General features: G+C 43.0%; 1 protein-coding gene across 2 annotated transcripts; it reads right to left on the bottom strand.

Annotated features, from left to right (window-relative positions):
* Positions 1–279: 279 nt before the first annotated feature.
* On the bottom strand, positions 280–25579 carry LOC115200621 (endothelial lipase). Of its 2 annotated transcripts, none has more exons than XM_029763812.1 (10): positions 25160–25579; positions 15562–15743; positions 15169–15348; positions 12006–12117; positions 11497–11721; positions 10922–11164; positions 5403–5523; positions 1731–1961; positions 1256–1316; positions 280–1123 (listed from the first exon to the last, which is right to left on the bottom strand). In XM_029763812.1, exons 1-9 carry the CDS (start codon positions 25248–25250, stop codon positions 1286–1288), a joined length of 1416 nt encoding a protein of 471 aa, XP_029619672.1. In that variant the 5' UTR covers positions 25251–25579; the 3' UTR covers positions 280–1123; positions 1256–1285. The 2 variants fall into 2 exon arrangements, with proteins under 2 accessions (XP_029619672.1, XP_029619671.1); XM_029763811.1 differs by having other exon boundaries at positions 1256–1363; positions 25160–25577.
* Positions 25580–27099: the final 1520 nt, after the last annotated feature.

Raw genomic sequence — 27099 nt, 5'->3', positions numbered from 1 at the left:
ACATAGGCACTTAGCAGCAAACGATGTTGAAACGACTTTTGTTGAAAACGCATCTTTTCAGCATCGTGCTCACTGAACATCTGGGAATGATGTGATTTTTGGACATAAGTTAGTGCAACATAAGTGTCATACTTAAAGTACTAAGCTAATCTGCAAGTAAAACCAGACATCAAAACATGAAACTTCTGCAGTAATTTCAACTAATCTATACTTTGAGGATGAGCCAAAGGAACAGCCTTTTAGGTCCTTGGTCATCCAGCCGAAGAATAACACCAAAAAAAGAATTACAAAGTCATTTATTTTCCAAAAAAACATTTACATTGTACATTATATACATAAACAGATGTGGTACATCGAAATAACACATTGCACGGAAGTAGGGTAACAAAATTTGTTACATTTCCCCAAAATACCAGTTGGAAGATCACCGGACACCAAAAGAGACTAACAAATCCGCAATCGTCCAACCAAGATTTCAGGAAAACTTTGGGAATTTTGCAACCCTACAAACACAGTGAAAGATCAAGTGCATGTAGCCCAGTCACGTCCTTCAGTTTTACAGTGTAGTCACATTGAGCTCGCTCTAGCCAATAGGCACGCCACACATACACTACATGCAAACACATTCACACATGCAAAAGATAACCACTCAACCACACAGACACTGCATCTCAGAGGAAATTATTCAAATAATGTGCTTCAGTACAGGGTGTGGTTGGGATTGATAAATAACCATGGTCTTGCAGTGCTTTTATTTCAGAAAATTAATACAAATATACAGTAAAGAGACTAGGTTTGTTGGGGGGAAAAAAAATGTCCGATGGATAACAACCGTTGAACAGTCCGTCCGTACAAAGAAACACTCCGGGAATTCTCAGATCCTGATAGACAGCACGTGAAGCATCCCGGCGTCCCATTGGCCAGAGCCCAGAGTCATGTGACCATCAGTAAACATCCAGGTGCATCCCAAGTCCAAGGCCTCCCACCGTGTGCTCATCACTCCTCCAATCAAAGTGCTCAGATGAAGAAAAGGCGGTCCTCACCGACATTCCTTCCGCCTTCAGGTCCCCATGGCATTGGTGCGTTGATTGATGAAGTGCTGAATCTTTATAAGTTATGCAATCTGTCAAAGCAAGAGGACCGGTTAATATACTGGATTGACAAGACATGTATCCATTCATCTCAGGACCTCGTCTAATGGTTTAAAATAATACAATGTTGTTAGGGAACTCTACACTAAGTGAATGGGCTGTACCTTTTTTTACTTGGTTTGACCTCCCAGCCATCACGACACTTGATGTATGTGATAACCTGTCCTGGAGAGATCTCAGTCACTGAGGGGTCCTGGGCACAGAATGTGAACCTACACAAGCCAATAGGTGAAACAAGGAACCGATAACACCGAGCAGCAGATAATATGCTAAAACCAACCAAATCCCACTTCATAAAGTGAAAATATAAAAAAGTGAATGTCTAACAGCAAGATGCAGTTGATACAAAACTAAATGACTACATTTCCTGATTTTTAAACAAAGATTGAGTATTACCAAATCAAAAAGACAGCCGACTCTGCTTGGCGAACCAACCATAGAAATACAATTACTAGAATGTAAACCCCAATTCTGAACTCCTTTTCCATTCTATTAATTCTACAGAACCAACCACTCATTGAATGGTATGTGGGGGGGAGAAAAAACAAGATGGCCACCGCTTTCTTCTTCTGAACTTACTTCTTCTGCGTTTCTCCACACTTGACACGGATCCTACGGACCTCCAGCACCTGGTTGATGGGCGTGCCATTGCTGTTCCAGGACCAGAAAGACTTCTTCATGTTCTTCCAGAAGGACCCTAGCGACTCAGTCGCCCCCTCCCAGCTCAGACGGATCTTCAGTAGATCCCCGATGTCGTCCTCGTTGAAGACCAGGAAGGTGTTGGTCAGGTTCAGACCCACTTTGTTTGGACTGGAGGGGGAGAAGGACAATCACAATCAGGTCATCGTCTAGATACAGTTAAAATTTCCATTACACTTCAGTTTATTAGGACAACTCAAGTGTTTAGTTTCTTTATACACGAGTACAGTAGTAGTGTTTATATTTGCCCCATTTCACATAAGTGTGAATTGGAAAATGTGTTTTTTGAATATCCCAAAGGCTCACGGCCAGGATCAGCCACTATCAATAGCAACCCTGGAGCAACTTGGGTTAAGGGTCTGGCGCAAGAGCACCGAATTTTCTCCTTTTCGGCTTGGGTATTTGAACTAGTGTAACAGTGTAGGTTCCGTCCCTCTCTTCGCCCCAACCCGGGCTCGAACCAGGGAACCTTGCACACAGCAACAACTGACACCCACCGAAGCATCGTTACCCATCGCGCCACAAAAGCCGCGGCCCTTGCAACGCAAGGGGAACAACCACTTCAGGTCTCAGAGCGAGTGACGTCACTGATTGAAATGCTATTAGCGCGCACCACCGCTAACTAACTAGCCATTTCACATCGGTTACACTAGCAACCTTTTGGTTACTGGCCAAAAAGCTCTAAGTGGGTGAATTCCGACCAGAGTTAAGTGAACGTAAAAATAAGCTACTTCCCTTGTTATACTGGTCTCTATAAAATTCTAGTACTACTATAACCACCATTCACTATTCGTGTGGTGGAGAACAAAGAAATTAAAGGCGTGGCAGTGTCGATGCTGTATTCAGCATCACTTAACCTCTCTTGGGTAGGGGGCAGTATTTTCACGTCCGGATAAAAAAAAAAACGTACCCGATTTAATCTGGTTATTACTCCTGCCCAGAAACTAGAATATGCATACAATTGTTTGATTTGGATAGAAAACACCCTAAAGTTTCTAAAACTGATTGAATGGTGTCCGAGTATAACAGAACTCATATGGCAGGCCAAAACCTGAGAAGATGCTATACAGGATGTGCCCTCTGAAAATTTCATGGCCTTCTATAGCCTCTTTATCGAAAACAGAGGACCTCTGCTGTAACGTGACATTTTCTAAGGCTCCCATAGGCTCTCAGAAGGCACCAGAACGGGGAATGATGACTCTGCAGTCCCTGGCTGAAAAACAGTAGCGCATTTGGAAAGTGGTTGATCTGAGAACAATGACACGGGTGCGCGCGTGCACGTGAAGACAGCTTTTTCTTCTTTCAGTCTTTGGACGAAAACGTCTCCCGGTTGGAATATTATTGCTATTTTAGGAGAAAAATCGCATAAAAATTGATTTTAAACAGCGTTTGACATGCTTCGAAGTACGGTAATGGAATATTTTGAAATTTTTTGCCACGACATGCGTCCGCGCGTCACCGTTCAGATAGGGACCTGAACGCACGGACAAAACAGAGGATATTTGAACATAACTATGGATTATTTTGAACCAAAACAACATTTGTGGTTGAAGTAGAAGTCCTGGGAGTGCATTCTGACGAACACCAAAAGGTAATAACATTTTTCTTATAGTAAATCTGAGTTAAGTGAACGCCAAACTTGGTGGGTGTCAAATTAGCTACCTGTGATGCCGGGCTATCTACTCAGAATATTGCAAAATGTGCTTTTGCCGAAAAGCTATTTTAAAATCTGACACCGCGATTGGATAAAGGAGTTCGGTATCTATTATTCTTAAAATAATTGTTAATGTATTTTGTGAACGTTTATCGTGAGTAATTTAGTAAATTCACCGGAAGTTTCGGTGGGTATGCTAGTTCTGAACGTCACATGCTAATGTAAAAAGCTGGTTTTTGATATAAATATGAACTTGATTGAACAAAACATGCATGTATTGTATAACATAATGTCCTAGGAGTGTCATCTGATGAAGATCAAAGGTTAGTGCTGCATTTAGCTGTGGTTTTTGTGACATATATGCTTGAAAAATGGGTGAGTGATTATTTCTGGCTGGGTACTCTCCTGACATTCTAATGTTTTGCTTTCGTTGTAAAGCCTTTTTGAAATCGGACAATGTGGTTAGATTAACGAGAGCCTTGTCTTTAAAATGGTGTAAAATAGTCATATGTTTGAGAAATTGAAGTTATAGCATTAAGGTTTTTGAATATCGCGCCACTCGATTCCACTGGCTGTTGACTAGGTGGGACGATTTCGTCCCACATACCCGAGAGAGGTTAACAACTCCTGTTGTAAATCTAAATGCACTGTACTTTATAAATTGATAAGGTAAATGAGTAATCCATTTGGAGAAGGGGATCGAGAGTCACAGGAGGAGGTTGGTAACTTGAGTCGGGGAGGATGGGCTCGGAATAGTATCAAATTCAGCCGACACATGGTTTCATGTCCTTCCATTCGCTCCGTTCCAGCCATTATTATGAGCTGTCCTCCCCTCAGCAGCCTCCGCTGGTGGAAATACACATAGCAATTGTTTTAGATTATTTTCCTTATGATCCCTGGAGACAAATGTGAAACCAGTCTTTTGGAAGCAAACTGAAAATCTCCTCAACGTGGTGTGAATTAGGCTATTATTTTTTTTTTTAAATATAAAAAAATAAATAAATAGGTGCCGTTATTCTGAATTTGCCCGGGTGAAATTTGGAGACTCAAACTAGGCTTCTATAAAACCTGCAGAGTTGTATCGTGTTAAACGTTAGCCACCGTAAGTAATACCCACGTACAAGTACAACTGTCACGTTCTTTTCCTTCAATTTGAAGCCCACAATTCCATTCACCTTTCGTCTGTCATGTTGGTGTAGTTGTTCCTGAGGGTCACTAGCATTAGTGGATCGTATTAGGCTAACGCATCACAAGTTGCGCAAGAATTTGGGACATGTAGCCTATTGGAATCATTATGGAATGAAGACCATATGTAGCGGTTTAAACCTGGAGCGCAACAGGACCGCCGTCAAAACAGTTCCGTGATCACTGAGGATTATTACTGGTCAACCCCTATTGTACACTGCTCATCTTCCAATATTTCATAGATTGAACTTGAATATGACAATTTTCAGGACGACTCAACCACTATTTTGGTGCGTAAAGTTTATTTTTATTATTTCTTATGATTCATACTTTCCTAACCTAAAAAAATAGCTACTATTGAGTTGGAGCTGAAGACAGACAAATATGTCCATGCATTCTAGTAAGTGTCAGCAATTCTAATCATTTTGTTTTTTTTAAGTACACCGTATTTAAAGGGCTGGCATTAGATAAATGTACTGAAAACCCTATTGAATGACAACCCATAGAAAATCTGTTTGCCAGCAAGTGGGAGGGTTTTCAGAGGTTGAATTAAATGTATTCAGTGTGCACAAGGAAAGCTTATTTACAAACCTGCATAAGGCAAGTCTGAATACCAACTACTAAGTGCGTAGGAAAGGCGTACATTTCCTAAGTCTAAATCAGGCCCAAAACGCTAGGCTACCTGCCACTGAGTAGAGTGCAGCGGTACTCACAGGTCGACATGCAGGTCATCGGTGTCATGGTGAGCTCCATACAGCTTGACGTGGAAAGTTGGGTCAGCATCATCAGCGTGCTTTCTGTTGAACACGTGCATCTTCATCTGATAATGGATGCCTAGGATGGACAAACGCACAAGGCAAAATAGATATCACAGGGCAGGGGCATAAACAGGAGCCATACAGTAGCTTTATGACTGCAAGGTGTGACTGGGTCATAAATTAAAAAAAAAAAAAAAGGTTCAGAGATTATCGCTTGGCTACTGGTCAAGTACTAATAAGGTGCGTTATATACACACGCCCGAGAAGCCGGTGTCTGGAGGATATTGGTGTTAAGTTAAGTGTTAAGCCCGAGACGAAGTAAAGAAACTGTGGCAATATATCCTCCAAAAACACATGTTCACAAGGCATCACTTTAACATATTCAAAAGAATTTTTATTTTTTTTATTTTTTTTAAAACACGCATGTATTTATACCATTTCATCCTTCCACAAGATAGTCCTGAACCAAATCTAGGGTTGCTACCCTAGCCACCTGTTCGTTCACTTGCCAGAGACAAGTTAGGTCTTGTTATAAATCTATGGATGCCACCTAGGCGTCCGGTCTAAATGTTCCGTTGCAATGATGGCTGGCAACATTCTAATCCCTCGCTTGCTAGCCAGAAAACATCTGCTAACTGTCACATCAAACAGTGCAGCCAGAATAACCGAAAAGTAGTGACATTTGTTTGTTTAAGCTGTTTTCTATAACAATGATCTAATGGGCAAATTCACCTGGCTTCCTAGCCAGGTTACTATTCAGAGGAGCTAGCCAATACAATCACTTCAAACTGAAGCAGGAATGACAGCAAACTAGCTACATCTCGTTTTTCTATTGACATTTTTTTGCACATTGAACAAAAGTGCAACCATTTCAAAGATTTTACTGAATTAGAGTTCATAGAGGACATCAGTCAACTGGAATAATATTCATTAAGCCCTAATTTATGGATTTCATGCGACTGGGAATACAGATATGCGTCGGTTGGTCACACACACACACACCCAAACCCCTTAAAAAAGGTAGGGGCGAAAAATCTGAAAACCAGTCAGTATCTGGTGTGACCACCATTCGACACATCTCCTTCACATAGAGTTGATCAGGCTGTTGATTGTGGCCTGTGGAATGTTGTCCCACTCCTCTTCAATGGCTGTGTGACGTTTCTGGATATTGGCAGGAACACGCAGTCCTACACGTCGAGCCAAAGCATCCCAAACATGCTCAATGGGTGACCTGTCTGTTGAGTATGCAGGCCATGGAAGAACTGGGACATTTTTCATCTTCCAGGAATTGTGTACAGATCCTTGTGACATGGATGCTGAAATATGAGGTGACGGTGGCAGATGAATGGCACGACAATGGGCCTCAGGATCTTGTCACGGTATCTCTGCATTCAGAATGATCAAAATGTCAAATTGTGTCATCTAACTTATGCCTGCCCATAACCACACCATGACGCACTCTGATCAATGTTGACATCAGCAAATTGCTTGCCCACACAATTCCGTACATGCAGTCTGCCCGGTACAGTTGAAACTGGGATTCATCCACGAAGAGCGTACCAGTGTCCATCAAAAGTGAGCATTTGCCCACTGAAGTCAATTACATGGGCGAACTGTAGTCTGGTCAAGACCCTGGTGAGGACGATGAGCACGCAGAGGAGTTTCCCCCTGAGACCGTTCGTGAAGAAATTACCCACAGTTCCATCAGCAGTCCGGGTCTCAGATGATCCCGCAGGTGAAGACGGATGTGGAGGTCCTGGGCTGGCGTCGTGATCTGCGGTTTTGAGGCCGGTTGGATTTACTATCAAATTCTCTAAAAACGACATTGGAGGCGGCTTATAGTAGAGAAAGGAACATTTAAAATAACCTAGCAACAGATCTGGTGAACATGCCTGCAGTCAGCATGCCAATTTGCGCACTCCCTCAAAAATAGAGACATCTGTGGCATTGTGTTGTGTGACAAAAGTGCACATTTTAGAGTGGGCTTTTATTGTCCCCGGGAAATTCTCAGTAACAGGGATCGAAACAAATTTGTGACCAAAATTGGAGAGAAATAACCTTTGTGCGTATGGGGAAACTTCTGGAATCTTTTATTTATATAAACATCCACACTGAGCTAAAAAGGGTAGAGTTGCCACTTTCAAGGAGCAGGGCTCTAAACCGTAAGCTTATGAGAAATCCCGCTATGCCCTCCAACGAACCATCAAACAGGACTAAGAGTCAATCCTACTACACCAGCTCTGATGCTCATAAGATATGGCAGGGCTTGCAAACTATTACGGACTACAAAGAGAAGCCCAGCTACGAGCAACAAGACCAGATGAGCTAAATAACTTTATGCATGCGTCAAGGCAAGCAACACGCATGAGAGCACCAGCTGTCCCGGAAGACAGGGATCACTCTCGGTAGCCGATGAAAGTAAGACTTAAACCAGGTCAACATTCAAAGACGCAGGGCCAGACGGATTACCAAGACTTTTACTCAGAGCATGCGCTGACCTACTTGCAAGGTTCTTCACTGACATTTTCCACCTGTTCCTGATCGAGTCAAAAAATATATATTAGGCACAAGAGATTTCAGCGAGAATTAAGACATTCGAGTAGTAAGACATGTATAAAAGCAACAGATACCATTAATAAGAAGGGGCTAGAAGTGTCTGATATGGTGAGCTACCGAGTGGCTAGGACAGGCAAGCGACATACTATTGTGTAGGACTTAATTATTCCTGCTGTCGTGGATATGGCTGGGACTAGCCTAGTTAAATAATGCTGGGGGAAAAAGCCCCCCAAAAAAACTTGACAATTTCTTCATCAAACACTGTTTCACGACACAGTGACATGGCAGGAGACGTTTTGAAACAATAACTGCTTAGCATACAAGCCAGTGAATTATATGTGTTACAGCCGGATGAGTCAGATGTTGCGGGCCTGGTACATGTCCATTACCTTTATGAGGGGGGGGGGGGGGGGGTCAATTAAGGAAGACATCCTCGGCAAACCACTGGAAAACAGGACAACATGAGGATGTTTAAAGTATTGGACAGCTTTGTGACATCAAATGGACTTGTAGTCATGATGTGTTGGTATCTGTACTGATGGCGCAAAAGCCATGACAGGGAGACATAGTGGAGTGGTAACGCACGTACAAGCAGTTGGGTACACTGCAGCATCCACCGAGAGGCTCTTGCTGCCAAGGGAATGTCTTTCAAGCTGTCAGGCGTTTTGGACACTACAGTGAAAAATGTTTAACTTTGTTAAAGCAAGGTCCCTGAACTCTCGTGTATTTTCTGCATTATGCAATGATATGGGCAGCGACCATGTAACGCTTTTACAATATACAGAAGTGCGCCAGTTATCAAGGGGCAAAGTATTGACACTTTTTTTTTTATTGAGAGACAAGCGTAAAGCTTACTGACCCTAATTCACTTGTCTGACCGCTTGCATGATGCGTTTCTCACAACTGGCCTCTCGGTGATGTTTTTTCCCCTCACCTGAATGACCTGAATCTAGGATTACAGGGACTCTGCAACTATATTCAATGTGTTGTACAAAATTAAGGCTAAGAAGTTGGAGCTCTTTTCTGTCTGCATTAACAAGGACAACAGGTCTTTACATCATCATGATTTGCGTGCAAGTGAACTCAAGCTTACGGACAATGTCGAATGTGATATAGCGAAGCACCCGAGTGAGGTGGGTGGGCAATTACTTTCCCGAAACGGACGACAAACTAGATTCGTTATCCCCTTCATGCCCTGCCGCCAGTCCATTTACCACTATCTGAACAAGAGCCTCATCGAAACAAGTGGTTCTGTGAAAATTGAATTAAATCAGAAGCCACTGCCAGATTTCTGGATAGGGCTGTACTCAGAGTTTCTTGCCTTGGAAAATTAAGACACTGATGCCCTTTGTAACCACGTACCTATGTGAGAGTGGATTCTCAGCCCTCACTAGCATGAAAACTAAATACAACATTGCAGAGTGACGGGTATCCTTTCAAGTACACCGTCTCATTAACCTGTGGTGAGTTATTCACCATTTTTGATGAACAAATAAGGTTGTGTGTAAGATGGCTAAATAAAGAGCAAAATGATTATTTGCACCCTGGTCCTATAAGAGCTGTCACTTCCCATGAGCTGGGTTGTGACAGACCTCAGTCTTATATTTAATAAATGCATTGTATAGTGTGTGGCAGGCATTCAATGGCAAAAAAACAAAACATTTGAGAGTGCACTGACCCTGGTGCTAGAAGGGGGTACGTAGCTGGAGGTTGACTGTTTGAAGGGGTACGGGACTAAAAAGTTTGGGAACAGACCAACTCCAATTCACATACCGCACCAACAGCGCCACAGATGACGCAATCTCTATTGCACTCCACACTGCCCTTTCACACCTGGACAAAAAGGAACAACTACGTGAGAATGCTGTTCATTGACTACAGCTCAGTGTTCAACAACATAGTGTAGGCAGTCATTGTAAATTAGAATGTTCTTAAGTGACCTGCCTAGTTATTAAAAAATAACCCTTCGTGCCCACACAGCTCATCACAAAGCTAAGGACCCTGGGATTAAACACCTCCCTCTGTAACAGGATCCTGGACTTCTTGATAGGCCGCCCCCAGGTGGTAAGGGTAGGTAACAACACATCCACCACTCTGACCCTCAACATGGGGGCCCCTCAGGGGTGTGTGCCTAGTCCCCTCCTGTACTCCTTGTTCACCCAGCCGAGAAGAGGGCACGACAACGCCTCTTCCCCTAAAGGAGACTGAAAAAGATTTAGCATGGCTCCTCAAAAGGTTCTACAGCTGCACCATCGAGAGCATCCTGACTGGTTATAAATCACCACCCGGTATGGAAACTGCTTGGCAGCCGGATCTCTATACTAGGCGGTATCAGATGAAGGCCCTAAAAATTTAACGACTCCAGCCACCCTAGTCATAGACTGTTCTCTCTGCTACCGCACAGCAAGCGGTACCGGAGCCAAGTCTACTTCAATTTATTAATTAAATATTTTCCTTCACTCTTATTTTTCTTAAACTGCAAGCACTTCAGTTAGGTTTACACCTGTTGTATTCAGCGCATGTGACAAATAATTTGATTTATATATTACACACACATGCGTGAGAACAGCCACCAGTAGAGTTGAAAATGGGTTGGGACATGATACATGGGAAATTAACCACAAAAGGTCAAGCTATGTGCACCATGTCGTCACTCACAGCCTTTTATTCACAAGTCAATTTGATGGAAAAACGCTACTCTGGTGGGAAAATACATTTTGAATAAAAACAATGTGTAAGAATATTTGCATGAAAATCTGTCGGGTGGAAACCAAGCCATGCAGATGAGGGAACATAGCAAAATGTGAACAGCATTATAAAACTGCACATTTCTTTGCACCATGGCAATATGTCCCCCCCCCCCACACACACACACACACACACACACACAGACACAATTAAAATAATCCCCAGCTCACCTCCAAAGGGTGTGGCAGCACGGGTCTTCAGGTACATCTTGCAGTTGCTCCTCTTCCTCATCTTCTTGGCGTTGTAACCAATGTTGTTACAGCGGTTCTTGCGGCAGCTCAGGCAGATGCCCTTCTTGAATCGTTCGGGGTCGGTGCACTGGTAGGCAAGGCTCATGTACTCATTGTTCATCAGCGAGTCCACAAACAGGAGCACAGCCCGCTCGTGTTCACACTTAATCACATCCATGAAGCCTGAGGAGGAAAGAGTTTACAGCACTGATAAGCAACAGGGGAACAGCTAACCAATCACATGACAAGCAGCCAACGGACAACAGCCAACTCCCATCTGGCCAAAGGACAACAGCAGACAATACCAGTCAGTTAAACTTAGTACAGCACTGTGTTTAGTGGCGCATCCCAACAATCTCTCCTTCCTCCAAAAGTGTGCACTTGTTCACTTCCCTTCATGGATTTCAAAGGAAATGACGGGTGTATGGAAACTCCCTCTAGCCTATGCCTACACCAATCCAATGCTTTTAGACAGTGACTTCTTCGTTTGTCTCACTCCTGTGTGTGGCACTCACTTCCTCCAGCAGCACCGGTAAGCATCTCACTCAGGGAGCAGCCCGGCTGCACATCTCCTCCGTTGGGGTAGATGTCAATGTCTCCGATTGGCTGCTGGATCCCAATGCTCATACCCAGCGCCTCGCGCGTGTACGTATGCAGGATGTCCACAAAGTCAGCGTCGCCCGACGAGAGGCGCTTATCATCCCCCACCCCCTCAAACATGGGTCCTGCCGGGTCTAGACCTATAGGAGAGATTAGAGAAACAGGAATGTCTCATTTGGTGGACAAGAGAGGTGAGTCTAAGAGCCATTAGGCATACAGCCACAGTTTAACAGTCAATACACCGTGACTATGGCCACATCCATCACCCCATGAAGACATGTTGATGCTAAGGCTTGGTTTCACACTTGACTATATGGAGTTTGATTTAAAGGGGATTGGCACCGTTCCAAAAGGTTCAGACCGTTGCCTGTTCAGAGTCTTGAGGAGCAACAGTGAATGAGGTCATAAACCTCCCACAACTTACCCGTGATTCTGCCAATAGTCCCTCGTACAGACGTTCCGGCGAAGCCTGCCACATGGGCCCCCAAGCTGTAGCCAATCAGGTGCACATTCTGCAGGGGCAGCTGCTGTTCCTCCTATCGGATACATGACAACCGACATCAGCTGCTGCCACACACACACACGCCCTCAGCCAATAGCAGTCAGTCATTCCCTGGGCACCAGCAAATCCCAGTGGAGATAATGAGGTATCAGAATACATTCACGCTCTCCCTTCCATGCAAAACCACTTCCACCTTCTGCTTGTCTCTGAAGGCAGTCTACCCTCTTACCCACAGCCTGAACCCTGGGCTTGCGTGTCAGCGGTGTCCTGGCCTGTTAAGGGGACAGAGCCTGAGAGCCTGGCCTGAATGAGACATAGAATGCGTCCCAATACTGTTAAATAGCCTCCTTTCCCCTCAGTCATCTGAACAGATTAGCTAGAAAGGAAAGCAGTACAGGGGATTGGAACCACACCCAGTCTCTGCTCTTAGTGGAAGTCATAATGAAGAGACACTAGGTCACACAGCAGTTGACTCGTGATGAGAACGATACCCATTGCAAACTAGACAGAGGACAACTCTTCCCCAAGAGCATCTGGCGAGTTCCCGTATGACCAAATGGAAAAAAAATACAGAATACCCACAACTCCCTCATTAGAATTCACAGGATACCAGGATTTCCCACCAACACCTGAAAACATTGCCAGCTGTTCTGTTCCTGAGAAAAATGTTCCCAGCCAGCCAATCACCACTACTGTAGTCAGCTGGCTGGACTGGAAGGCTATAGGGATACTCAGCTCTCTAGCACACTGGAGCCATCTCAATTGAAAATAAGAATTTGTTCTTAACTGACTTGCCTAGTTAACCTGTTGGGGATAGGGGGCAGTATTTGCACGTCCGGATAAAAAAACATACCCGATTTAATCTGGTTACCACTCCTGCCCAGTAACTAGAATATGCATATAATTATTGGCTTTGGATAGAAAACACCCTAAAGTTTCTAAAACTGTTTGAATGGTATCTGTGAGTATAACAGAACTCATATGGCAGGCAAAAACATGAGAAGATTCCTTACAGGAAGTGGCCTGTCTGACCATTCCTTGAGCTTCTTGACTCTGTTTATTGAAGACTGAGGATCTTTGCTGTAACGTGACACTTCCTACGGCTCCCATAGGCTCTCAGAAGGCGGGAAAAAGCTGAATGATGTAATTCCAGCCCCAGGCTGAAACACATTAGCGCTTTTGGCAAGTGCTCTATCAGAGGACAATGGGCTGAGGCGCGTGCACGTGTCGACCCCATGTTTTTATTTTCTATCGTCTTTGAACCTAAACACAGATTCCCGGTCGGAATATTATCGCTTTTTTACGAGAAAAATGGCATAAAAATTGATTTTAAACAGCGGTTGACATGCTTCGAAGTACGGTAATGGAATATTTAAAAATGTTTTGTCACGAAATGCGTCGTGCTCGTCACCATTCTTTACCCTTTCGGATAGTGTCTTGAACGCAAGAACAAAACGCCGCTGTTTGGATATAACTATGGATTATTTGGGACCAAACCAACATTTGTTATTGAAGTAGAAGTCCTGGGAGTGCATTCTGACGAAGAACAGCAAAGGTAATAACATTTTTCTTATAGTAAATCTGACTTTGGTGAGTGCTAAACTTGCTGGGTGTCTAAATATCCCAGCCATCACGGGCTAGCTACCTACTTAGAATATTGCAAAATGTGCTTTCATCGAAAAGCTATTTTAAAATCGGACATATCGAGTGCATAGAGGAGTTCTGTATCTATAATTCTTAAAATAATTATGCTTTTTGTGAATGTTTATCGTGAGTAATTTAGTAATAGTAGATTTTTTGTAAATTCACCGGAAGTTTGCGGGTGTATGCTAGTTCTGAAAGTCACATGCCAATGTAAAAAGCTGTTTTTTGATATAAATATGAACTTGATTGAACAAAACATGCATGTATTGTATAACATAATGTCCTAGGAGTGTCATCTGATGAAGATCAAAGGTTAGTGCTGCATTTAGCTGTGGTTTGGGTTTTTGTGACATTATATGCTAGCTTGAAAAATGGGTGTCTGATTATTTCTGGCTGGGTACTCTGCTGACATAATCTAATGTTTTGCTTTCGTTGTAAAGCCTTTTTGAAATCGGACAGTGTGGTTAGATTAACGAGAGTCTTGTCTTTAAAATGCTGTAAAATAGTCATATGTTTGAGAAATTGAAGTAATAGCATTTCTAAGGTATTTGAATAACGCGCCGCAGGATTCCACTGGCTGTTACGTAGGTGGGACGATTTCGTCCCGCCGACCCTAGAAAGGTTAATTCCCCCCCCCCCCCCCCAACACTTTTCCCTTGTTGCCACTTCTCTTGCTCAACTAAAAATGTAATCTGTCGTATCACAATTTATTTAAGTCACTCCCTCCAAAGTGATTTAGCGGTCAGGATCGCGTTGTACCCCAAATTAGAGAGGTTAAATAACAAAAAAGGTAAAATAAAATTGCCAAATTATTTGCAATTGTTACAAAACAAGGTAAAGATAAAATTATGCTTTCAAATAAAAACCGAGATGACTGCATTCAGTAGCCACTAGGCTACGGTCTCATTTTAGCCTCAATACGTTTCAGGTGTTCCCAGTCTAATTTAGTGTATTATTATGGGGTGGGCATCATAAGCCACCTCAATATTTGCAGCCATAGGAAGTAATCTCTCTAGGAGCTGATCCATTGTCAGTATTGTGGAATAATTATAATGTTAAGGTAAGATTTGAGTGGAGAAGTCTGATCCGAGAGCAGCGTTGCTATTCTTTCCACCCCCATCAGTAGACACATGGTCTAACGACGCACTTAACGAACTCTACGTGATTGTTTGGTAAACACATTTTTTAAAGTTGGCTCTTAAATAACGATGCAGCCGCTACGATCGTAATACTAAAGTTATCGCAACTGTAAAACGAGGCCCTGTCCCACATCATTTAGATAAATGTCCCTGAGAGAAAAACACGTCACCCATTATAGTGTCTTATGAACACTGTCAGTACATGTAAGCTTGAAAGATCAATGTATTCAACAGCCCTCTTCAATGATACTGCAAAGTAGTAGACCGCTGAACAATCAAATCACACACACACACACATATACCTGGAGCCAGTTTATGGTGGTGGCGACACTGAGGCCAACTTGGTGGGTGTGGTTGACCGCGTCGGGGTAGAGCTGGTGGGCCATGGGAATCCAGTCAACGATGACCACGTTGGCCTCCGGTTCTCGCTGCATCATGGCAGACACCAGCTTCTGCATCCAACCCTCAAACATCCCACTCGTCTGTATAGGAGAGAGCAAGTCGGTGATCCTCAAACTTACACACACACACACACACACACACACACACACACACACACACACACACACACACACAACCCTTTGAAGAGCAACCCTCAGCCTAACAAAAAAAACACAGCAAAAGGCTCACTAAAGTAACCTGCGACAAAAAGGTGGAAGAGGGGATAAGGAGAGTGTGTGTGCGCTTCTGTTTACCGTCCAGCCGTGGATGATGAAGAAGGTCTTGGCTGTGACGTTGAAGCCACACTCCTGCAGACTCCTCTTCTCACCAGGCAGAAGGATGCAGCCGTCCACGTCTAGATTCAGGCTCTTCCTCATGTTGTATGTGATCTGGTCATGGAGCGCGTCATCATCGTAGAGCACTTTAAACTCCTCATCTAGGGGGGGGGGGGGGGGGGGGGGGGGGGCAATTAGGATGAGCAACATCTCTAGCTGCATGGAAAAAGATACTTCAGCCCAGCTTAGGTTTACAGTTCAGCAGGAGTCTCCTTCAGAGCCTTGAATAATACAACATGTAGGGAGGTACCTATATACCCTCACATGGGGAGTGTCCCTCATTTCAATCAAACATCTTATTACTGTCAGTTGTAGCAGCAGGAACTACACAGGTTATTGGGGCGGCTGGTAGCCTAGTGGTTAGAGGGGGGAGGCAGGCGGCCTAGTGGTTAGAGGGGGGAGGCAGGCGGCCTAGTGGTTAGAGGGGGGAGGCAGGCGGCCTAGTGGTTAGAGGGGGGAGGCAGGCGGCCTAGTGGTTAGAGCGTTGGGCCAGTAACCGAAAAGGTTGCTACAGCGAACCCCAGAGCTGACAAGGTAGTAAAAAGAAAGTGGAGAAAAAAAAAAAGTAGTTCTGAACCTTGAACAAGGCCGTTAACCACTGTTCCTAGGCCGTCATTGTAAATAAGAATTAGTTCTTAACTGACTTCCCTAGTTAAATAAAAGGTTAAAATAAAACTCAAAAACAAGAGTATGATCATCATGCAAGATTCCTACACAAACATTCACATTTATTTAAAGCTTTTTTTTTTTTTTTTAAACACAATCAGGGGGGGGGGGGGTTTCTTCTGGCTACTCAGAAATATATATTTAAGTATTTACAACAACAAAAAAGACAGGATCTGAATGATTAGCCATCTAAGCAGTCGAGCCAAAGTGCCTCGAACAATTTCCTAAACATAGATTTATGAAGTCCAGAAGCAACTACTAGCTAGGTTCACATAGTAAACAAAAGCCACCTCTGGAGGAAAGAGAAACATTCAACATTTCAAAGTAGAGGCTGAGCCTTGATTGACATTCACGTAATGCCGTGCAATTGCATAGACCAGATTTTGGGTGCAAATGGCCATTGGTGTTCAGCTGTTATTAATTTGAGCTAGTGTTTCTTCCTAACAATGTAAACGTCGGCATGTAAACGTGTTGTACTATAATTTACTTAACATTTTAAATCTTGTATTCTTTACCCGAACGTGAGTTGGAACAACGTGTACAATGACCACAGGGGTAGAAACCATTAGGAGGGACCTGGGATCCAGGTAGAGGGGGGCAAGTGCCAGATTCAAGAGCACACTGCCCGTCACGATGTCTGATATTACCAACCTTCCTAAAGCATAAATCAGGAGAGGGTTAGGCGCAAAGTCTACAAGCAAAGGGGGGAGGTTCACTGGAGAATGTGCCAGTGTATGATGATCACACTTATCTTCCCTGCAGACGGGTTGTATTCACCCCTAGCAGATCTCACATGTCTTTATTGTGAGGAGGGCGGTTCTACCAGTCAATCAATCGTACTCGTTTATGAGCCGTTTTCCGAGGCACCTCATTATTTCAGCTTTATGTCTCAATCATTTGATTTGCTGCAGTTTCGTATTAGTCTAGGAATATTGCGTTTGAGAGGTTTAGGATGATTACTGTCATAGAGACACTGTATAGTAGACTTCATGAACCTATAGGATAGCACCTGTGCATCAGAGTGTCAGCATCACTCCTCCCATGGAATTGCCCCACAGCTGGGCTCAGTCAAGGCCCACATCTGATCACTTATTTGGCGAAATTATTATCTATCGATACAGCAGTCTTAAAAATGGACTGCTGCCTCAAACGCAACATTAAGATGCTAAAACATTTAAACTCCAATTGAACTCCTCATTCCAGTTGTTCGATCCTCCAAAGGAACCGATTCAATTCTAAATTAACCATAAAGTCCAATCCTCACCATCATTGCAACGGATTGTCCGGTCTGCTGAGTGGGCCATTGGCTGCCACCTGCCTTCTATTGAGGTCCTGTACGACTCCAGGGCAAGGAAGCTTGCAGTAAAGATACCCGTAGACCCCTTCCAAAGATTCTCCTCAGGCAAACAGTTCAGGTCAAGTGCGACAAAAACCCCCCACTACTTGAACAGTTAATTCCCATGTGCCATGGTAAATGAACAGTCCACCTGGTTCTCTCATCCATGGACATCGCATTATTTAACCTACACCGTCATCCCAAAACTGCACATATCTTCCAGCATAATTTAGCTTGGTTTGTTTCAAAATTGGTCATTTAGCAGACACTCTTATCCAGAGCAATTAGGGTTAAGTGCTTCATTCAAGGACACAGATTTTTCCCACATTAACCTTTAGTTAATAGCGTTGTGCCAGTAACCTACTAGGTTACCTGCAGCTTAGTGTTCATACTATATCTGGATCTGTGGAAATTCTGCATCTATATATTTTGTTTGTGGCAGCACCAATTCACAGTCAAATTTCTGTAAATGCAAAAGTATTTGGCAAATAAATCTGATTCTGACATGCTAAACTCATGTTATCTGGTTTGTCAGTTTACATTGCATTATTGGGGACTGATTATGTACTCAATGAATGGTAGCAGTTTCTTCCCTTTGTGCCTTCATATACAGTACCAGTAAAAAGATTGACACTTTATTTTTACTATTTTCTACATTGTAGAAAAATTAAGACATTCAAAACATTGAATCATGTAGTAACCGCCCCCCAAAAAACATTTGAGATTCTGCAAATTAGCCACCCTTTGCCTTGATGTCAGCTTGCACACTTAGTATTCTCTCAACCAGCTTCATGAGGTAGTCACCTGGAATGCATTTCAATTAACAGGTGAGCCTTGTTAAAAGTGAATGTGAAATTCATTTCCTTCTTAATGAGTTTTAAGCCAATCATTTGTGTTGTGACAAGGTAGGGGTGGTAAATAGTAGAGGTCGACCAATTATGATTTTTCAACGCCAATACCGATTGGAGGACCAAAAAAAACGATACCGGTTTTTAAAAAATAAAATAAAAACACCGACCGATTTTTTTATTTAGTTGTAATAATGATAATTACAACAATACTGAATGAACACTTATATTAAGTTAAAATAATACATCAATAAAATCAATTTAGCCTCAAATAAATGAAACATGTTCAATTTGATTTAAATAATGCAAAAACAAAGTGTTGGAGAAGAAAGTAAAAGTGCAATATGTGCCATGTAAAAAAGCTAACATGTAAGTTCCTTGCTCAGAACATGAGAACATATGAAAGCTGGTGGTTCCTTTTAACACGAGTCTTCAATATTCCCAGGTAAGATGTTTTAGGTTGTAGTTATTATAGGACTATTTCTCTCTATACGATTTGTATTTCATATACCTTTGACTATTGGATGTTCTTACAGGCACTTTAGTATTGCCAGTGTAACAGTATAGCTTCCGTCCCTCTCCTCGCTCCTACCTGGGCTCAAACCAGGAACACATCGACAACAGCCACCCTCGAAGCAGCGTTACCCATGCAGAGCAAGGGGAACAACTACTCCAAGTCTCAGAGCGAGTGACGTTTGAAACGCTATTAGCGCGCACCCCGCTAACTAGCCAGCCATTTCACATCGGTTACACCAGACTAATCTTGGGAGTTGACAGGCTTGAAGTCATAAACAGCGCAATGCATTGCGAAGGGCTGCTGGCAAACGCACGAAAGTGCTGTTTGAATGAACGCTTACGAGCCTGCTGCTGCCTACCACCGCTCAGTTAGACTGCTCTATTAAATCATAGACTTAATTATAACATAACACAAAAACGAGCCTTAGGCCATTAATATGGTCGAATCCAGAGACTATCATCTCGAAAACAAAACGTTATTCCTGTTACATTGCACAACCTTCAGTGTTATGGTCATAATTAGGTAAAATTCTGACAAATTACCCAAAGTGTTGCATATACCCTGACTGCATGCAATGAACGCAAAATGACAATTTCACCTGGTTAATATTGCCTGCTAACCTGGATTTCATTTAGCTAAATATGCAGGTTTAAAAATATATACTTCTGTTTATTGATTTTAAGAAAGGCATTGATGTGTATGGTTGGAGCAACGTGTACCTAAGCGATTATATGCAACGCAGGACAGGCTAGATAAACTAGTAATATCGTCAACCATGTGTAGTTAACTAGTGATTATGATTGATTTTTATAAGATAAGTTTAATGCTAGCTAGCAACTTACCTTGGCATCTTACTGCATTCGCATAACCTCGTGGAGTGCAAAGTAAAGCAGGTGGTTAGAGCATTGGACTAGTTAACCGTAAGGTTGCAAGATTGAATCCCTGTGCTGACAAGGTAAAAATCGTCTTTCTGCCCCTGAACAAGGAAGTTAACCCACCGTTCCTAGGCCGTCATTGAAAATAAGAATGTGTTAACTGACTTGCCTAGTTAAATAAAAGGTCTATTAAAAAAAATATGTCGGCGTCCAAAAATACCGATTTCCGATTGTTATGAAACCTTGAAATCGGCCCTAATTTAAAATAAATTTAAAAAAATAAATAAATCGGCCATTCCGATTAAATCGGTCGACCTCAAGTAAATAGAACATAACCATTTTTGGTAAGAGACCAAGTCCCTATTATGGCAAGAACAGCTCAAATAAGCAAAGAGAAATGATAGTCCAGCATTACCTTAAGACATGGTCAGTCAATCCAGAAAATTAATAACTTTGAAAAGTTGTGCAATTGCAAAAGCCATCAAGCGCTATGATGAAACTGGCTCTCATGAGGACTGCCACAGGAAACGAAGACCCAGAGTTACCTCTACTGCAGAGGATAAGTCCATTAGAGAGTTACCAGCCTCAGAAATTGCAGCCCAAATAAATGCTTCACAGAATTCAAGTAACAGACAAACTGTTCAGAGGAGACAGCGTGAAATCAGGACTTCATGGGGTCGAATTATTGCAAAGAAACCACTACTAATGGAATCCAATAAGACTTGCTTGTGCCAAGAAAGAAGCAATTGACATTAGACAAGTGGAAATCGGTCCTTTAGTTTGATGAGTCCAAATTGGAAATTTTGGCTTAAAACCGCCGTGTCTTTGTGAGATGCAGAGTAGGTGAACGGATGATCTCTGCATGTGTGGTTCCCACCGTGAAGCATGGAGGAGGTGTGATGGTGCTTTACTGGTGACACTTGACTTTATTTGTCAAATGAACTGGGGAAGAAAAAAACGAATATATATATATATATATATATATATATATATATATATATATATTTTTAGACCTTACTGTGAAATGCTTAATTACAAGCCCTTAACCAACAGTGCTGCTCAAGAAGAGTTTAGAAGATACTTACCAAATAAACTAACTAACGAGGCTATATACAGGGGGTACCGAGTCAGTGTGCGGGGGTTAGTTGTGGTAATTTGTACATGTAGGTAAGGGTGAAGTGACTAGGCATAGATAAACAGTGTGTACAAAACAAATGGGGGGTGGTCAATGTAATAGTCCAGTGGCCATTTGATTAACAGTTCAGGAGTAGAAGCTGTTGAGGAGCCTTTTGGTTCTAGACTTGGCGCTCCAGTACCGCATGCTGCGCGGTAGCAGAGAAAACAGTATATGACTCGGGTGGCTGGAGTCTGACAATTTTATGGGCTTTCCTCTGACATCACCTATTATATAGGTCCTGGATGGCAGGATGCTTGGCCCCAGTGATATGTTGTGTCATCAGCAAACTTGGATTTGGAGTCGTGTTTGGCCACGCAGTCGTGGGTGAACAGGGAGTACACGAGGGGACTAAGTACACACCCTGAAGGTCACCAGTGTTAAGGATCAGCGTGGCAGACGTGTTGCTGCCTATTCTTACCACCTGGGGGCGGCCCGTCAGGAAGTTCAGGATCCAGTTGCAGAGGGAGGCGTTTAGTCCCAGGGTCCTTAACAATGAGCTTTGAGGGCGCTATGGTGTTGAATACTGAGCTGTAGTCAATGAACAGCATTCTCACGTGTTCCTTTTGTTCGGGGGGGAAAGGGCAGTGTGGAGTGCAATAGAGATTGCATCATCTGTGGATCGGTTGGGGCGGTATGCAAATTGGAGTGGGTCTAGGGTATCCAGGAGGATGCTGTTGATGTGAGCCATGACCAGCCTTTCAAAACACTTCATGGCTACCGACGTGAGGGCTACAGGGCAGTAATCATTTAGGCAGGATAACGTCGCTTCCATAGGCACAGGGACTATTGTAGTCAGCTTAAAACATGAAGGTATTACAGACTCACAGGGAGGGTGAAAATGTCAGTGAAGACATTTGCCTGTTGGTCCGTGCATGCGTTGAGTACGCGTCCTGGTAATCCATCTGGCCCTGCGGCTTTGTGAATGTTAGACCTGTTTAAAAGGTCTTGCGGACATCGGCTACCGAGAACGTTATCACAGTCGTCCAGAACAGCTGGTGCTCTCGTGTATGCTTCAGTGTTGCTTGCCTCAAAGCGAGCATAAAAGGCATTTAGCTCATCTGGTAGGCTCACGTGAAGTTGAAGGTGGTTAAGAGAAAGCCAAGAGTGTGCAAAGCTGTCAATGCAAAGGGTGGCTACTTTGAAGAATCTCAAATATAACCCTTTGTTACTACATGATTCCATGTGTGTTATTTCATAGTTGATGTCTTCACTATTATTCTACAATGTAAAAAAATAGTAAAAACAAAACCCTTGAATGAGTAGGTGTCTAAACTTTTGAATGGTACTGTAATTCAAAATCCCTCATGTGATGCGTCCTTCCCTGGACTTAATCCCCTAAATATTGGTTCCTTCCAGCAATTAGTGGACTCTTTATGGAGTTTGCGTGAGCAGGCAGTCCGCTTTGGTGGTTAACAAGTAATAGGCTAGCTAAGTTTAGCAAGTATATTCCACTCAACTCAAGGTATAGTATACATATTAGAATTTATTTATCATACAGCTGGGTTTCCCAAGTCGTTTGGCACTTACTGCTCAACCTGGCTAGCTATGACAATGACAAACGACTACTGCTGGTGGACAATTGAATGCATGCAACCACTTGTTTTAATCACGTTTCTTTGCTTACAGTTATATGTAACGTTTGACATTTTATCTGTGCCAATGATGTTCTGCTTGCTCAGACATTTTGCATGCGCTCAAGATTAATTTGTGTTCTTGACTGGCCTGTGCTCGCGGGACTGGTCCTCGGCTCACTCAACCATTGTCTTGTCTCTCTCGATTCAATGTTTCATCTTGCTGACGCGCCATCTAGCGCTAGTTCAACGTTTGGATCGGATTCGAAGCCATAATAAGAAGCCTAACATGCCGACTACACTGACCACGTGCGCCATAGCGTGCATGCTGATTTTGACCCACACCAGACACGAATCAGGACACACATGTTGAAATATCAAAACGAACTCTGAACCAACTATATTAAAAAAAAACTTGGGGACAGGTGGGAAAGCATTAAACATGTATTGCAATTTAGCTAGCTAGCTTGATGTTCCTAGCTAATTTGTCCTGGGATATAAACATTGGGTTGTTATTTTACCTGAAATGCACAAGGTCCTCTGACAATCCACAGATAAAAGGGGTAAACCGAGTTTGTTTCTAGTAGTAATCTCTCCTCCGCCACGCTTCTTCTTTGGACTTTATATGTCGGTTGGAAACCAACTTTAAGGTGCATTACCACCACCAACTGGACTGGAGTGTGGACCTCAGTTCATCTTTCAATCACCCACGTGGGTATATGCTCCTAAAAACCCATGAGGAGATGGTAGAGGTGGGACTTGGAGCTCATCAAGTGTCACAAATAAAACCAAGTTCTAGTTTAGCGCCTGGCTACGCAGACTCGTGTGAGCAGTGTGGATGCAATGATTGAATAACATGCATGTTTACATTTATTTTGTGGTCAGCATGAGTGTCCTGATCCCGTCTGGTGTGGGTGGACAAAAATCTACATGTGCGCAATAGCAGACGAGTGCACGCCCAGTCTAGTCAGCATGTTAGGAGCTTGTTCCCACAGAGGTTTGCGAAAAATAGTTGTTTCAAGCTCTCGCCTGTAAAAATAGCGAGGTAGAGGAGATTGACAGGAAATGCAATGCACTTCTGTAAATGATAAATGGGGATTAGTCGAGTTTGCGTACAACACAAATATACTCAAATCCTCCTCTGTGCCCCTCCAGACTACCATCAATGTATCGGCGCCACAGGACAATATTAGAAAAGAACGGGTTAGATATAGCATTGTAAATTAATTTCTCATCACAGAAAGAATTTAGCATAATTTTATGCCCATGCCACAACGTCGCTGTTCCCTGGCATTGGAGGTAAAAAGAGCTGGCATATTAAAAAGGTGCCTCAGTGTTTCCTTGGTTCTTCTCCCATTCACAGCACCAGACTGGTGAAAGCAATATAGGGATACTTATCAAGACCTGTGCTTTTCATTCCCCCGTTTATCATCTATCCTATGTGTGGAGTTTAGTGCACATGGGGGGGGGGGGGTTACTGAGAAGCAGCCTTTGGCAATCCTTTGTGAAGGCAACCTGCTACTATTGCACAGACAGTGTATACAAATGTAGAAATGTATTGTAGGTTACAACTACTCTGTGACAGTATCAGGTGGCTGTACAGACAAAGCCAGCTGCCTACTATATTGAAATATCTCGGCACGGCAGAACTCCTCTGCACTTCTGTCCATATGGCCTTGACACCCGAAATACCAGCAGAGGAAAACTGATAGACGTTACTCGTCTCAACAAGGAAAATACTGTATTCAGGATAAAATATAAAAAGATTTTAAGCTTGACTGCCAAGTTCGTTCGTATTTGTTCTCCGGAAAAGGATACAGTGGAATAATTATGGCCATTTGAAGATGAAAGCAAATATGATTATTTTGATTTCTACAAATCTGTAATCACAAGCCAACAACCCCGGCGGGGCACTGCGGTTCTGGGTAAAACGGAGTCATCGGAAGAAAAAAAAATTAAATCTACATTCCAAGTGGAACCACGAGATGTGACGTCTAGTCCGGCTTTTGCGCCACATCACGAGCACATCAAGGACACGTATCTCACATGAAAATCCATTCCCGCTCTTCCCGGTCTCCATTATCTCACCACTTGGTCCTCATACGATCAATGCAATCAAACCCCAAACATGCTATGCTGTGCTAATGGGTTAAATTAAAAATTAACTCTGGGCTTTCCAGTAAACCTGCTTCTTGTCTGAATGATCCTTTGCTCATTGTGTGTAGCATATTCCCCTTGACTCATTCTTGTAGTGGATAGCCTAATATTTAAATGTAGGCTTTCCGAATAGGCTATGCCAGTTTTCCCCAAACTCAGAGGTACCGCCAAGCGGAGCACGTTTGGTACTGGTCCTAACACTACACAGCTGATTCAAATGATCTCAGCTTGATGACTAGTTCAATCAGCTGTGTAGTGTTAAGCAAAAACCAAAAACGTGCACCCCTAGGGGTCCGAGGAACCAGTATGGGAAACCCTGGGTTTTGCTGTTAAGTGTCAATGAAATAATCGGATTAGATTTATTTCTTACCTTTGAAAAGTTCGTTGTCTTCCACTCCCGATGCAAAGAGCGAAATTTCACAAAGTAGGACAATCCACAAAGAAAAAGTGATATTTTTCATTTCTTTCTCACGCAAACAGATGTAAAGATAATCGCCGACTCTTTAACAGTTATTCGTGTGTTCAGTGAGTTTATGTCCAATGAGCCAAGTATCAGCGAGACTGTGGTCCGTGTGCGCCTGAGAGCAGTGAGAGTTGAGTGACCTGGAGTCAAGTTGTTCATTAGAGATTTAAATAGTTTCTCCTTTAGTCGTCTGATCATCGGCAGAGCGCTATGTGAGGATTCAAACGCTTGCAATTGGTCGAGCACAATTTCTTTACGTTTTAAAGGCGTGGCGAAGAATTCATGAATGAATTTGTAGTAGCCTCACGTTGTCTTTTAAACTATTTTATGAGCGGTCTCTGAAAAGCAACAATGCCACCATGTGATCCGCCCACGCATGGCTGTGATTATGGGGAGTACACAGATTACACTACACTGAATAGATCCGCTACAGTTACGCATGGCTGGGATTATGGTGAGTACACAGATTACACTACACTGAATAGATCCGCTACAGTTACGCATGGCTGGGATTATGGTGAGTACACAGATTACACTACACTGAATAGATCCGCTACAGTTACGCATGGCTGGGATTATGGTGAGTACACAGATTACACTACACTGAATAGATCCGCTACAGTTACGCATGGCTGTGATTATGGGGAGTACACAGATTACACTACACTGAATAGATCCGCGACAGTTACGCATGGCTGTGATTATGGGGAGTACACAGATTACACTACACTGAATAGATCCGCGACAGTTACGCATGGCTGTGATTATGGGGAGTACACAGATTACACTACACTGAATAGATCCACTACAGTTACGCATGGACGACAAGTGCCAATACCGCAGTCACAACCTGTAGGCATCACAGCAGCACTATAGTGTCTGTACATTTACAAGTCAAACTGTACCTCTAGTCTCTCCTTCCTTTGGCATTTACCCCATTTATCCCTCACATTTAGAGGCTTTATTTAGTTGACCGTAAAAACACTGAGCAAGTGATCTGGTAGATCATTTTTAATAGCCTATTGTGTTTCAGAGAGGAAACGTTATTCGTATAATTGGAGTTGATTATCAATGATTACATTTCAATTGTGTGGTATCTGGTTGCATTCAAAATTTCCCGGAAACCAGAAATTGAATTGCATAAAATTCGACTTCGGGAATGAGCGTTTGAATCGGTAAAGTTTCCATTCACCACCTCTACATGCCAGAATGTTGAATAAAATGCTATGTTAAAGTACTGTAATGACCCGGCTGGGTCATAAAAGGAAAAGAGACGGACTTCAGGTGTGCAGGTTAGAACACAGGTTTATTCCTAAACTGGGCTATTGTTGTGGCCACAGCCCACGCCGCTAAATACCGAACGTACACAATTACACCATGTCGAGTTAAGGGTCACCCCCATAAGAACAGATCAAGGCCCGAACAGAAAGAGAGAGAAAGATGAGACAGTAATCCCTATTTATGCATTTCCAAATCCCGCGGGATTACCCATCATACCCCCCCAACCTTTCCCTCTGTCCTGACACATTTAACCCCTGCTAGTAGCCATGAGAACCATAACACACCCACAAACACAGAACACAATACCGGGTCGTTACAGTACTTTACCGGTTGTAGGTGAACTTGGTCCTTTTGGCGGTAGGTATGTGAGACAATATATCCACTGGAAAGTATAATTAAATAAACTTTTCAAAACGCTGGTACTGCGTTCATATTTCTTTAACCTTGTAAACACATTCACGAACTCTGCAAATCAGCATGAATCTCCTGCATGTATTTTTTATCTTGTGCGCATGCTTCAGGTGATAGAAATTGAACGTACTACCAGCGCTTTAAAACTTGATGTA

Source organism: Salmo trutta, chromosome 9 (genome assembly GCF_901001165.1).
Source record: "Salmo trutta chromosome 9, fSalTru1.1, whole genome shotgun sequence".
Lineage (NCBI taxonomy): Eukaryota > Metazoa > Chordata > Actinopteri > Salmoniformes > Salmonidae > Salmo > Salmo trutta.
Note: the sequence above shows the minus strand (reverse complement) of the source record. Positions and strands in the feature narration are given on the sequence as shown.